The sequence below is a fragment of the Aphis gossypii genome, chromosome 1 (assembly GCF_020184175.1).
Source record: "Aphis gossypii isolate Hap1 chromosome 1, ASM2018417v2, whole genome shotgun sequence".
NCBI classification, from domain to species: domain Eukaryota; kingdom Metazoa; phylum Arthropoda; class Insecta; order Hemiptera; family Aphididae; genus Aphis; species Aphis gossypii.
This window is the reverse complement of record NC_065530.1, coordinates 28,252,794-28,269,015: the sequence shown is the minus strand read 5'-3', so window position 1 is coordinate 28,269,015 and position 16,222 is coordinate 28,252,794. Positions and strand designations below refer to the sequence as shown.

The 16,222-nt window shown below is 27.9% G+C and overlaps 1 protein-coding gene across 3 annotated transcripts in view; it reads left to right on the top strand.

The window, feature by feature from the left end:
• LOC114121609 (ankyrin repeat and fibronectin type-III domain-containing protein 1) overlaps positions 1 to 16,222 on the top strand; it is a 145,986-nt gene that overhangs the window by 10,313 nt on the left and 119,451 nt on the right. For 2 of the 3 annotated variants that reach the window (XM_050210639.1, XM_050210636.1), the window contains exon 3: positions 11,815 to 11,939. The exons of the other annotated variant lie outside the window; for it this stretch is intronic. In XM_050210639.1, coding sequence (XP_050066596.1) covers positions 11,815 to 11,939 — 125 coding nt within the window. The remainder of the gene's footprint in view (positions 1 to 11,814; positions 11,940 to 16,222) is intronic. 3 annotated transcript variants of the gene reach the window in all.

The window sequence follows — 16,222 nt, the reverse complement described above, 5'->3', positions numbered from 1 at the left end:
AATCACTCACAGTATCTTTAAGTCTTACTGTTGAAGTTTATCTGTAATAAATAATTAAATTAAATTAAGAGTATTTTTTATTATGCTGCAAAAATGAAATTTATTAAAATGGTAAATTATAGTTTACAGAGTTAAAGGTTTTTTTTTAAATCTAATAAAATACATATCTTACATTTTATACTTTTTAATCTAAACTACTATGTTAAAAGATCTATGGTAGATATATTTGACCGGGAACCAAATTGATTAGATAAAATAAAAAAATCGTGTTTGTTTGAAAATGACAATAGTCTTAATTTAATATGCTTTTTTAAAAAAAAATCGATACAGTTAAGTTAACACAATAGATCTTTTATTATCATATTGTTTGTGATCTCCTATTTTCAACAGTTGTATAAGAAAAGTTTTTTTTTTTATAACTAGAAAGATATTTGATACGGTACAAACACCATATAACTAAATACTACCATAACCATATACTAAAACGGCCGTTCTCACGGCCAAAATATGATTGAATAATGAACAAGTGTTAGGCAAGGAAACGCAACACGCATGATAATACAAACACATATGAATGATGCGAGTTTCCACAAGCAAGTTTTATATTAAAGCCGAGGGAAAACAACACGGTTAGCATCTAGCGACCTCATGAACGATGTCAGTTTCACTCGTCCAACGGTACGACCAGATCCAATGACACACGTACAGAGGTCGGTCAAACCGTATAAATACGGGTACACTGACCGACCAAAGAACAACTCTTTCTCCACACTTCAAGCCATCAAGACCTGCGTAACAGCACACCTTCGACGGCCAGAAGTAAGGAGAAGCCACCGCGTGTATTTACGAAACCAGCCATAACCTTCCGACGACAACTTACGACCAACACCGCCGAATCAACATCTACACCGCTCGTCCATAACCCGGACATCCAGAAGTCGTCGTGACACCAGACCGACGCTTTCGACGTTACGGCCAACAGATCCGTGACTGCGGCTTGAACACCGGCCATAGAGGAACACCAACTCATTACGAGGCCCATCGTACCATATAGTGACGCACACATAAAAAGTCCCCCCAAGCGCGCCTGCTTAGGCCACGCTACCCGGACGGACCCACGAACCAACGCCACTTGCTTGAGCGGGCCGGACGTGACAATCCGTACCTCCACCCGTAATTGTATAACCCATAATTAATAATCCACGAAGTGTCAAATGGTCTCGAACCTATAGTCCATTCGGTCTCGGGTTCGTGAATCATATCCCTATAAATTATTATAATCGATTTTAATTTATATAGAAATAAAAACAGGTTGATTACTCAAAAAATCATCAGCGTTATTTTTACACGGAACGGTGACACGTCACAGCGTGTACCGTTACAATTGGCGCCCAACTAGTGGCTCGAAGTCCACGACACCGAGAGCACACCAAACCACATCGACAAAATGGTAAAAAAATCATACAGAACGTATCCAGGAACTAGAAGAAAAAGTTCAACAACTCCAGGCAACAGTGGATGCACAAAAAGCAGCACACGACAGTTTAGTCACAGAGGAAACGCCATTTGAAACCATGTTTAAAAAAAAGCCAAATTACCAAATACACAAAATCATATCATTTCCGGACCAACCGGACACAGATGAAAACATTATATGCCTAGTGGCAGACAGAATAAGAACAAAAGCTGAAAAAAGAGAGAAGAAGAAAATGTCATCAAAAAGAAAAAAGTATGAAGTGGGGCAGCATATACTCATAAGAACCATCAACTATCAAATGCAGAACACGGTGAGATAAAAAATTGTTCAACTTGTTCAATGGGCCATATGAAATAACAAAAATAATAAGCAAAACACATTGGTAATTCGTAACCCAATAACAAAAAAGGAACAATTAACAAACATCGCCGAAGTTCGGCCATACTACCAAATGAATTATCACCAGTAAATAATATACTAACACCGGATTGGCCACTCGGATTGACCAATCACGTACGCGATACAGCATAAAATAAAGTATATAAGTTACACGAAACACGATCAGGTCACCAGTCGTGAAACATATCTCACCATGGAGACTACAGGAAAATACGAAAAATTGAAAAAAGCCGCTGCAGAAGCAAGACATAAACCATACAGAACCGACGAGGTAGATTATAACGGATTAGCATCAATTCGTCCAATAAAGATAATCTCGCCGGCTGATGAAGCAGAGCAAAAAAGAAACAAAGAAAAACATATGGCCATTATAAAATGGGTAACAGAAGTAAACGCAGCCAGACAACAACACACCGCCGACTGGAACACTCCAGCGGATTGGAGAATGGTCACTGAAAAAACCGTACACAAATACATTCCTTTCGAGCAGAAAAACATTCAGCTGTCGGATGTAATCACATACGTGACAGAACGTTTAGCACAACACGAAAAGCCGAGAAACAAGCCGGCTAGTACAGGAGAAGACACGCCATTGTGGTACTTATCGCGGAACAAGTTACGCAAGGTACTGTACAGAGCGTCTATTCGGCGTGCACGATCTGTTACGAATTAGCGCCCACTCGCTCCGCCACCCGGTCACTAATCCGGGGGGGGGAATTGATACGGTACAAACACCATATAACTAAATACTACCATAACCATATACTAAAACGGCCGTTCTCACGGCCAAAATATGATTGAATAATGAACAAGTGTTAGGCAAGGAAACGCAACACGCATGATAACACAAACACATATGAATGATGCGAGTTTCCACAAGCAAGTTTTATATTAAAGCCGAGGGAAAACAACACGGTTAGCATCTAGCGACCTCATGAACGATGTCAGTTTCACTCGTCCAACGGTACGACCAGATCCAATGACACACGTACAGAGGTCGGTCAAACCGTATAAATACGGTACACTGACCGACCAAAGAACAACTCTTTCTCCACACTTCAAGCCATCAAGACCTGCGTAACAGCACACCTTCGACGGCCAGAAGTAAGGAGAAGCCACCGCGTGTATTTACGAAACCAGCCATAACCTTCCGACGACAACTTACGACCAACACCGCCGAATCAACATCTACACCGCTCGTCCATAACCCGGACATCCAGAAGTCGTCGTGACACCAGACCGACGCTTTCGACGTTACGGCCAACAGATCCGTGACTGCGGCTTGAACACCGGCCATAGAGGAACACCAACTCATTACGAGGCCCATCGTACCATATAGTGACGCACACATAAAAAGTCCCCCCAAGCGCGCCTGCTTAGGCCACGCTACCCGGACGGACCCACGAACCAACGCCACTTGCTTGAGCGGGCCGGACGTGACAATCCGTACCTCCACCCGTAATTGTATAACCCATAATTAATAATCCACGAAGTGTCAAATGGTCTCGAACCTATAGTCCATTCGGTCTCGGGTTCGTGAATCATATCCCTATAAATTATTATAATCGATTTTAATTTATATAGAAATAAAAACAGGTTGATTACTCAAAAAATCATCAGCGTTATTTTTACACGGAACGGTGACACGTCACAGCGTGTACCGTTACATATTATCCAGTAGTTATATAATGATCTATTAAAAATAGTAGAGAGTGATATAGTAATAGAGTCTCCTGTATGTTTTAAAATTAAGTTAGACAACTCATTATTATATATAAAAAATATTTATCAGGTGATTTTTTTTATTAAATTAGTAATTTCAGACGAATTTATCAGATCAAGAAGTAATAAGCACTTATTCATATCATTTCAATTCAATTTTTCAAAATTATTTTTAATAATTTCATCTAAAATATTTTTATTACCATTTGCAAAAAAATTATTAACTCATTTTAAATGTCTGTTTTATCGATAAAAAATAGTTTTGATGGAATTATTTTCAATAAATTAAATTGGAGGTTTTTTCTGTATTATACGTAGCTCCATTTGTTAATTTCCAGGTAATTTTAATATTATTTTTGGATAAAATAAATTTATTACTTTAACATGCATTAAGTTACGCGCTTTATTTATTTAAGTATTTAATAAAGATCTATATTTAATAAAAAATATTTTTCAACTTAAGATTAAAAAGGGCCGTTTGTTCTTTTATATTATGATTTATGCGTGTTATTAATCGAAACAAAAATTCCATTTATTATCCAAAATTTAAGTTTTTTCGATTTTTGAGTTTATTTTTAGAGATGGTAGAAACTTTTAGGTATCAATAATGAACTTCTCAATTGTATTATTAAATTTATCAGTAAAAGTATGAACCTTTTATTTAAATAGGAAATTGTACCAGTTAAAGGATACTAATACATTATTTAGGTTGGATAAATCAATAAGTGTTTTAGTATTGTTTTTTGTGTAATTATTATTATTATATTATTTAATATCATCATTATTAATTGAAATGGTTAAATTAAATTATCACTGATATTAGTTTTAATAATGAGGACAAAATATTAGAAATGTATGCAAAATATGGTCTATAGATGATTTAAAACATCAGTTACTCTAGTTTAATTGTCAATACACTCAATAGAATATTATATGAAGCAAAAAAATTCAGATGATCAGAAATATCACTTGAGTTATCCAATACATTAATGTTCATATCACCATTAATAATTATTTTTTGAACGATTTAATAAAACATTTATTGATGTTTATATCACCATTAATCATTATCTTATAATCTTTTGAATTATTTAATAAACAACGATTTAGACATAACAAAAAAACTATTAATATCTAGTGCAGTCATGCATGAGATCTATATATGTCAATTATTTTTTATAGGCATGAAAGTTATAGTAAAAATGTAATTTTAAAGAATGGCAACCAGGGATTATATTTAAAATAATGTCAGCGACTGATTTACTATCGTTAATGAATATTGTGATACTGTACGCTTTGTTTAGAGTCCGCGAGCAATGAAAATTATTATAACCATCAATGTTAAAATTATTAAGTTAAAACCAAGCTAAGTTTCGGTAAGAATTATTATATCAAACTTATAAGGAGTAGAATTGAAGTGTACTAAAAGTTCATAAATATAACAAGTAATACTACTAAACATTAGTATAGAACAAACTTAGTTTGCGATTTTCTTTGGCTTTTACATATCACTGCAAGTAACGAGTAAGTACTTAATGTTAATAGTATACACTGTTAACATAAATAAAATATTGCAATTTATTTTAATCATTAATAATTTAGTATAATTCTGTGTACAAGAGAGATTGTTTTGTGATACATGAAAAATTGCTTTTCGTAATTTGTTATTATTATAACCAGTGACATAGCCAGCGGGTAGGCCTAGTAGGCCCGGGCCTACCCAATTTTCTCCAAAAATGAATGTTTTTTATTTGATAAAAATATTCATTGATAATCCTTATTACATCAAAATATCGGGCCTACACTAGAAAAAGTGTCTAGCTACGCCACTGATTATTACTAATTTCAATTAAGTTTTTCGTTATTTGAGTTAATATGTATTTAATACCTATATACGTATGTATATATTTTATAAGTAAAATATTTTTTCTTAAAGCAACAGAGATACGTAAATTGATAAGTACCATAATATCGTATTATTTTGTATAAATATTATGTTTTTATTGTACTTAGTTCTACTCACAAATGAAAACATTACATTTCAAATATGTATGAACGAGTTTAAAGTTTTTAAATACCAGGTATATAAGTGCATATGGCTGTATTTACCTAATACGGGAATTATGAAAAGTTTATCCTGAAAACTACACCTTAAATATACCGTTATTTGATCCCTAAAGAGAAACAGCTTTTTATATTGCAAATTAAAGAATACTAAAAATTTACCATAACCTTTTTTTGTAGGAACGTCGTATTAATGAATTATTATGTACCTATCTATATGATCAATTAAAATAATATTATAATTATTATAACATCCATCTAAATAGTAGGCAATCAATAGCAACTATTAAAAAAACAGGACAGCAATTCATTTTCACAGATGATTTGTAAAAAAAAAGTTGAGGTTTTTTTGGGAGATAAATTGCGCACTTTTAACTGTAAAAAAGAGAGTGGCATAAAATATTATGTGGCACAAAAGTTAAACTAGTGACTAAGAGAGAGAGGGAGAGAGAGAGATACAATCAGGAGCGTGAGCTCCGGTCTCTTTTATTATATTGGTGCCGTCGTAGGTATACTTGGGATTTATTTCCGGAACATGGTCGCTGTCAGGCCCTTAAAGAAATCAACGGTTTCCATTCTACGTTATATTTTACACTATAAATTGTATAAGTATGAGTTATACCGTATGCTATGCTCATTTGTTCTATAAATAAAAATACACTAATATTCGTGGTAGCTAACATGTACAAAATAAATAAAGATGTATTTGTTTCTATATAGATTTACTATAGAAGTAAAAACAAAAAATATTGATACGATGAAAACATAAAAATGTGTAATTATTTTTACTTATTACTAATTTGAATGATACGAGTTTGAACAGTTAAAAATAAAACAAAATTTGGTTTAATTATTTAAATAACGAGTACATATTATATTATTAAAGAATAATATATAGAATAAGAAAAATCAATGGCTATTTAATTTAAACAGAAAAAAAATCGATTATCTATGTATTTACAATAATTGTATTTGACCGTAAAAGTAATACTAATATTCCAAATATACTATATGAATATTGAATGTTGTGTTAAGATCGTATATCACAAGACTATAGACTGTATCATTATTTTATCAAAAACATTTTAATTTTGTTAAATATTAAAAATATATAAATTATGTAAGCACTTGTTATATGATATATTTTGAGTTTGAAATTTAAATTGGATGTTTTGATATTTTTAATTTTTTTCTATTGAATCAAAACTCAATTATTTTATTCACAATAATAAAGCTAAAATAATAATCATCGAACTGTATTCTCATAAAAGAATATAACAATAATAATTATAAAAATGTATTGTTAGACCAAGAATTTGTTGTTTGTCACTTATTATGTATTTTCTTGAAGTTGCCCATAGTGTTTTTATTGTTTTATTTGTATTTGATAATATATGTATTTAAATCCAAAAGCTTTTTACTATGAAAATAATAACTTATTTCCATATTATGAATTTAATGTTTGAAAATATTTTGAGTTACATTTAATCCATTATTATTTTGTACATTCATACGAAACGAAAAAAAAATTATATAATAATATTCACGAAATAGCGAAAAACTGCATAATTTAGTGATTTAAAAATACACTTATTAGAAACTAAACAAAGTTTTTTTTTATTATTGAATATATATTATATATGTATATGAGCATCTAGTGTTGATTTTTTTATAAAGATGTAATGTAAAAAGTAATTGCATTTTTTTAATAGTTATGAATGGAATTGACAGTTTCAAAAATCAAAAAATAATAATAAACTCTGATACAAAATATAATACTAATGATAAATAATGGTGTTTAACTTTCAAATTATAACAGTAATGCTTATACAATTAATAAATATTTTGAAAAATGTTTTGTTTTTCAATAAAATGAATACGCTTTTATTTATTTTTCTAAATAGTGAAATACTATTTCACTTGTATTGCTATTTCAAGTTTCTATACCATTCTAGTACACCAATATATAAGTATATTTTACTTTTTGAATGCTAGACTATAGTAGTGATCGATTAATAGCAACATATATATGTGTATATATTGAACATATATATAAATTTATGATCTAAAATATTATAAATGTAATTTTCTTTCATCGCTTCAAACAATCTAAAGCGTCGTGCATTAAATAATATTCATAATGTATTCTTCTTGGAAAAAATATTTTTACCCTAAAACCATCTATATACATTATAGCAGTCAGAGAAGACAATCTGACGGGAAAAGTCACGTTCGGAAAGCAAATTTAAAGCAAATTAATTTTATAATTTTGTCACGTTCAAGGATAAAATGTGTGTATTGAAGATAGGGGAAGAGAGTGTGAGGAAGAGAGGAGGAGGGAGAGAGAGACACGGTGATAGAGAGATAAACCTGGAAATCAATAGGTTTAATTTAATTACTTCCAAAAATAAGTAGAATTAAGTTTACGTGAATAGGAAGTATTTGTAAATTGTATGTACCGTAATAGTAGTAACACTATATTTTGTTCACTCAATTTTACAGAGAGAGAGAGGTTTAATTGTTAAATTGTTGGTTAATTGAAAATGTGAAAATGGTAAATGGACGTTCCCGTGTGAATTTGTGTCTGGCGAAAATGAACGATAACGATATATAATGACAATGGAAATTAATATTAAATATGCAAAACACAACATAAAGCTGTTGTCTCTGCAATCACTTTTACGGTCGTACACATTGTTATTAATTATTTTTATTGCCGTTATTTTGATTTACCTATTATAAAAGTTAACACATTTTATTTTATTTTACTATCATCTTAGATCCGCGATGTTTGCCTTTAAATTCGCATTACAAGATTTTGTCAACAGACTTTGACGTTAGCGTTGATTACAACACCCAAAATAATAAAAACTATTGATTCAATAAACTATTTAATGTAGTGGCGTCTACAAGATACGACGTTTGAAGAAAACAATATTATATTGCGCAGCGCTCGAAGAAATAATTATGTTCTGTATAATAATATAATATATTATGTCATCTTATCTACCACGACTGTTGTAAAATACAAAAAAATATATTCAATTATTACAACTGATGTAAATAACTCGTCGGTAACATGTTGACTTAATCATGATAAAATGAAATGCAAGAGAGTAAGACGTCGAAAAATATCCGTTTACAGTATGAAACGGTGTAACAAAAAATACAAACACAATATTATTATAAATTATGTAATAATATGCTTTTGGTACCCTCTATGATATTTTATTTTCAAAATATTTAAGCCACATCAAATTTAACTTTATCATGAATTATATGCATTCAAAATGAAATATATGTTTGTTATAATAATATTACGTTCTATGACCTGTATATTTTAACTATTAATCTCAAAGAAATCAATGTGTGGACGGATCACAGAAAGAAAATGAAATTATTAAATATATATACATACGAAATCTTCGTATTCAATTTCTTGTCAGCTACCGAATAATAGAGACAAACGCTGTAATATTTCGCGAACTGTCACATTGTCAAATAAATTTACAGTCACAACACACATTGGTTATTAACTTTGGTTAGAATAATTGAGAGCCGAGGGAGTTGCAACGACATGATTCTTTTATTAATAATGTTTTTTTTTTTTTTTTACTAGCTTTGTTTTATATTAAAAAAATAAATCTACGAAATTGAAAGCGTTTTAATACACACACACACACACACACACCACACACACACACACACACCACACACACACACACACACACATATATATATATATATTTATAAGTTTTAGGACAGGTTGTTTGCAATATTGTCTATATTCTGGAATTTGTCTATTATAAAAAGTTTTTTTACTCTCGAGAGTGATAAGTGGAGCAGTCGCTGACAATGCTGACATACTAAATCTAATTTAAACTGTTATAAAATCAATTGCTATAACAATTAATAAATTATTTTTTATTTGTTGCGTTAAAACTAAAAATTCCTCAGAAATTCTTGGCGCTCTATGTACAACTTTTTGTTAAAAGATAGTTAATTAAAAAAAAAAACTACCAATCATTTTTTTTTTAAATTGAAAAATAAAACATATTAGCGGTGATTCTGAGTATAGAACGCTGTCTGTTTATGACTTACTATGTTTTTAATCAGAGGTTATGTCTCTTTACTCTATGATCGTATCAATAACAGCACACGTGACAAAACTCAAAAACACTTCTAAGTATACACGATGTAAATATCTACTTTGGCGTAGAATTCAATAGGATATTATATTTGTTAGTCATTGAAAAATCACTAGGTCAGCTTAAAATATGTCATACAGGTCAAGTATTGAAGATCGTTGTCTATTAATTTTTGAAGTTTGAACCTTTTGTGTTAACATGATATTGAATTTATTTTTTATTATTGCCGTTCCTTTTGTGTTAGCTCTCTTGAACCCGACATATTATAGCTGCTATGATAAACAAGACAATATGTAGTACAATAACGATTTAGTTGAGTCACAAGTCAAAACTTTACCATTGAAAATTTCCATTAAACTTTATGAATAATATAAGCCGTAACCGTTTTGGTGAATAAATCGAATGTCAATAAATAAACGAAAAGTTTGACAATATAGATTAGCAAGACTGCAGTAAAGTGAGATAGATACATTGTACGCCTAATATATTATTAACCATATGGCTACATAATTTATCGCCTGAAAAAATATTTTCTTAGCAACTTTGTATAATACCTAATTATAGTATGTTTACTGTTTAATATTATATAAAAAATAACATTACGTACAAATAAACTTACTCAATTACTATACGTATTTTTTTTTTAATATAAACAGCTTGAGTAACTATATAATATTGATATTTCACTTGACAGATAGGTTAAATGAAAAGTATTAAAATTAAATAATGATTGCTACTATAGATCATCTAACCACTTAATCGTTTGATGTGAATACATAATATCGTTAAAAATAATTAGGTGAGCAAAAAAATTAGTAGCGAGTAGCTAAAATTACAACAAAGGAAATTAAACGATAATGTTTTTATTTATTTCAAGGAACCATAGTTTTTGCGTGTCGTTGGAATTTGGAAGTAATTTAATTTAAAAGTAGTATAATTAAAAAGAGTTTATACTTTATTGCAACTGTATAATTAAGTCATAACTTAATATGATAGAAGATGATAAAAAATTGGTAATTTGTAGTTTATTTATTATTCTAATTATTAAGATATGGATCATATTTATGTATCAATTTTAATTTACAGAAAAATAATTTAAAGTAAATAAACTTTAATCATTTATTGATAACAAAACGATGACTGTATAAAAAATAAAATAAAATTTATTTGTCAAAAAAAGTTAAACAATTATTAATAGGTGCTAATTTTATTTTAGTGATTGAAAAAAAATAACGCTGTTGATTTTTTTACATTTGTGTTGGAATATCAATTTATGAATAATGTTATAAATTATAATAATATTATGCAAAATAATGTGAATTTAATTTAATTATAATACATTATAATTGACAAAACAAATTAAATTATTGTTTTATTATACATTTATTTTATAGGATGATATATGAAAATTATTGCATTTGTATTGTTTATATAATAACTAATACAAGTGTTTGCTTAAAAATTACAGAAAATACTACATAGTTATTCTATACATTTATACAATATACATAGTACATACACATATTTTATATTAATATTATTTTATATTATAATGTATGTACATATAGGGTGATTCATTAAACGTTTCTTGATCATTTTTTTTTCAGTTAACTTTTATGAATTTTCAATTGACTTATATTGCTATGAGATATGTCTGTATTACAAAAATTAATTTCTAACGCAATTTTTATGAACAAAACAATATAAATTATTTTATAGATGACTAAGTTTTTTAATTTTAAAATTTTCTAAATAAGAAATCATTGGTTCAATGCATTGAAGTTTTCAATGAAAAATAGTCTTAAAAATTACTGATTATGATAACCAAACTATGAAAAAAAAGAAATTTATTTGCAAAATGGAGTATTTAATAACTACTTCCCGACAATAATAAAATTATTTTAACTGTATTTAAAATCACAAAAATGTTAGAAAAAAATAGTGTAGTATGTTTTAATGGATCACTTTGTATATTATTATTTTATAATGTGTTTTTTCCCTCAGAGATAAAGAGGGACCACGTGGACAACAACCACCTCCGCTATTGCGATCGAGTACGTTGCCTGCCATTATTGTACCCGGCCTCAACATATTACATGCTCAAATTGGACCAAATTCCACACCAAATGGTACAGTTTATTATTATTATTTATTAGAAATAGATATTCGATAATTATTAGTAATAAGTTATTATAAATTATAATACTAGCTAATGTATTTATATGTATAGGTAACCTAGAATATAAAGAATTGATTTGTAAATAAAATGTTGAACATTTTTGAGGGGTACAACAGTTATTTTAATATAAATTGATATGATAGTTTGTTAGTTTAAAAATAATACATTTAAGTATCAGTAAAAATATACAGAGAGTGAACTTAACACTAATTTTCCTTTTATTTCCTCCCAATGGTCGCAGTCAATTTGAGTACATTTTTTAGATATTTCAAGTGACCTTGATGTTGCTGTTTTATTTAATGTCTACTTTGGTAATACAATACTGATCACACGGCTGTCTGGATAGGCAATTTCGCTACAGCAATGTCGTGATTACATTAATATTGTACGGTGCTTGTTAAAATATGTATTTACATCTACGACATAGATAAAATATTGAGTGAATTAGTGTAAAATGAAATCAGCAGTATTATTGTCTTGTATAGCGACATCGCTATCACGACCGCGATGATTACGGTCACTTATTTGACTGTAGAAGTTTTACAATCAGAACGACTGCCCGCTGCATAATATCTTTTATACACCCTACCCCTTCGTCACATCGATTAAGCAATAATTTCCAACATTCAAAAACTGTACTTGTATTAAACGTACAACCAAGTTCAAGGTATATTGGAGTGCACAATATAGGCATACGCAAACAATTTATCAACCATAATTGTCAGTTTTTTTATAATATCATATTATATAATAATAATTAAGTAAATTATAATACTAGACGTGCTATTTATGAGCATGCTGTTATAATTAATGTGATTAGAAATTTACAACAATATAAATTATAGTTAGAATTTATAATTAGTAAAAAATAAGTATTTTTCTCTTTATTAGCATTTAGAATTATAATTAGTTGTCTAATATTTAAGATAATTTTTCAAACACGTATAATTACGTACTTATTATTTTAATAGGTATTTACATTGATTTAAAAAAAATAATTATGATATAATTAAAAATATTTTTTTATTTGACTTATGACTATATTTCATTAATTAAAATTAATGAATGGTTGGAATGTAATTTTTTTATTATTTTATTCATTTTTGTACTTTTTTATTTATTCTGATGTAAAAATTATTTTATTTTCACTTTTAACTTAAGTGAATTTTATTTTTAAACTGTTTTTGATTCAATATTAGATTCTGAGCGATGTAAAGAATGTTATCAACTTAACAATAGTGTATAAAATGTATTATTTTTCTCTGTAAGCAGTTTTCGGGTAGATAAATTACTAAAAAGTTACATAATGTATCTCGTACAAAATCTACTTTGATAGATTGTTGTAAAATTTTTCAGTAATTACTTTGAGAATGATGAACAACTAATTAAATTTTGAAGATATACCAGAACACTATGTATTTTTAACTGAGCAATAATTGAGGTATCAATACTTATTCGTTTTTATTCAGAATTTTGTTTTGAATGTAGTGATTTGTCATTAATTTTATATTTTTCATTAGTATGAAAATACTAAACTAACAACTAACCTATTTAAAGGAGTAATTAAATTGAGTGACTAATATCTGATTTCTTTATCTTGTCCATATTTTTTATTATTAACTGTAATTGAATTAGTTATAATTTGTTACATTATATTTATTTATATTTATCTTGTTTTCTTACCACAAATTCCAGTTATTGTAGTAACTGGCTATGATCACAACTTAAAAGCTATAGTCAACTTAAGTTCATGACCAATGTTTAGTACACCAAATCAATACTGGTAGTTCCGAACTCTAACTAATGGTTTGTTCCGCTGTTCGTTTTTGATAATTTCATTAAATTGTTATTTATAACTGTAAACACCTGTGAGTGCCTTGCGCTTAACACTTATCTTTGCTTTCATTGGTACTATGTGATTCTCACATTTATCAATTTGTGGTTTTTAGCCGTCGAAAGAATAATGATAGTTTCGTAATCGATGAAGATAGATTATTACTATATCAATAGATTTTTACTATCTCAATGAAATTCTCTTTTAATTACTATAACCGTAAATAAATATTTAGGATTATTTTCCTTTTTATAAAATAAATCAGTCAAGAAAAATATTATTTTTCTATATTATATATCGAAGCAATATGTAACTAAAAATTATAATCTTATCTTATTGACTAATGTTTATAATATTTTATTTAGTTCCTATAATTTTCATTTCTATTCACATATATTAAGAAAATTATTAAAAATGATAATAAATACGTGATACATGTAATTTAATAGAGCTGAATTATATAATATTTGAATATTTATTCATAAAAAAATTATGTGTGGACAGTATAGTGTACAACTATTTTTAGTAATTTGTACTGTCCAAAGTTATATAGTTATATTATAATCACTTATCAGTAATAGTATAACTAATGATTATTAATAAAGTTGATTTTCAAAAAAAATTTATATACACTACATGATGGCATAATTGAAAAAATTTAAAAAAAATATAGTTTTTATATTTCTACTTAAGTTTATTACTAAAATAAATAACATTTTATTAGTTTAATTTTTTTATGAATTAATATAGTATATTAAAATTTAAGTACAATATTTACATAGTTGTACGCATTTTACAAGTACATACGTATTGCTGAAATAGCTGTATTATATAATATGAAAGTAGCTTTTGTTCCACACACATATGAACACGTACATTTTTTTGATGCATGCATGCCGACATTCCTAAAAAATAAAGAAATAAAGCAATTGAGAATTTCTTTTTTATCATTTTCCAATTCAAAAACTTGAAAGAAACTTTTATGTTAACCACTGCTGTCAAATTCGTTTTTATCTTGGCCTAGATTTCGTAGACCTCTGGAACGGTTATTTTTCCTCTGATACTCTTTATAAATTTATTTTATTCTTAAAGATATCTATAATATATTTCTAGAATGAAATTTCATAAAATTAATTTTATTATTACGACAAAAATACGATTGCATAATATAACAATAAACTTAACGAACAATTTTCATTATTATTGATTTATTAGAAAGAAAAAATATGGAGCAACGATGTCATAAAGACAATAACTAGAGAAATAAATTTATTATCTGTTGACTGATAATCTATTTTAAAATAAGTTTTATTTTCATGCATATTACATGTATATTATTACTTGCTTATACGATGTATTCTAAACATACGATTATGAGAGGAAAATAATTATAATTTATTATGATGATTAAATATAATCCATTTGTACCATTGATTAATTGTTTTATGATTAATTGTATACTATTCTGTGAACATATGTGATTACGATAAATTTATCATAGAGTATAGAGTGTATAGGCTCTTAATATATAATGATAATAATTTATTTGCAAATTTTCCATCTCTATGGTCTATATAATTGATATACCTAAGTTGGATACTAAAATAGACACGACGTGTGAAATATGCAAATTGCAATGTACAATGTGCAATAGGCAATGTGCATATCGAATATTACATTATTATATAAATATCTATTTCCCTAAAAGTTTTGTTTTTATGTTACGGGTTTGATATTAATTGTGGGTGTTACTTATATAACCTATATGTCGAATAAAATCAGCAACTTTTGAATTTATTGAACATATAATTCACAAAATAGTTTTTTTTTTTTTTATTTCATATGGTTACTACTTTTAGTATATTATTTATGATTGAATAGAATTTAAAAAAATAAGTAAGTAAAAAAAAAAGTACTAAATAAGTACTTAATAAGTACTTTTAAAAATACATAAATTATAATTGTAATTAGTTTCCAAAAATAAAAACACGTATTCTGCGATTCTGCTTAATATTACTCATATCTGAAAAAATTACCCAAGAAGCTAATAATTTAGTTTCTTAAAATAGTCAATAGTATTTAAAGAAAAAAAATGATAATTGTTCGTTAGATATGTAAAGTAATTTTAATTGAAGTGCGAAGTCCTGTTTATTATGAGATACTACTTACGAATACTACCTCATTAAAATTCTCCAATTAAGATCACCTGGAAGCATAAATAAATATTTGTGAGACATCTGATTGACATAATATTTTATATTTTTAAAGCATCATTTTACAACCAATTTTATATATTTACAACGACTAGAATAAATATGGGGCACGTTAACAATTATTTATAGAAAGTCATTCACCATGCCACAATCAGAGGGTAAGAAAACTTCAAAAGAGCCAATCAT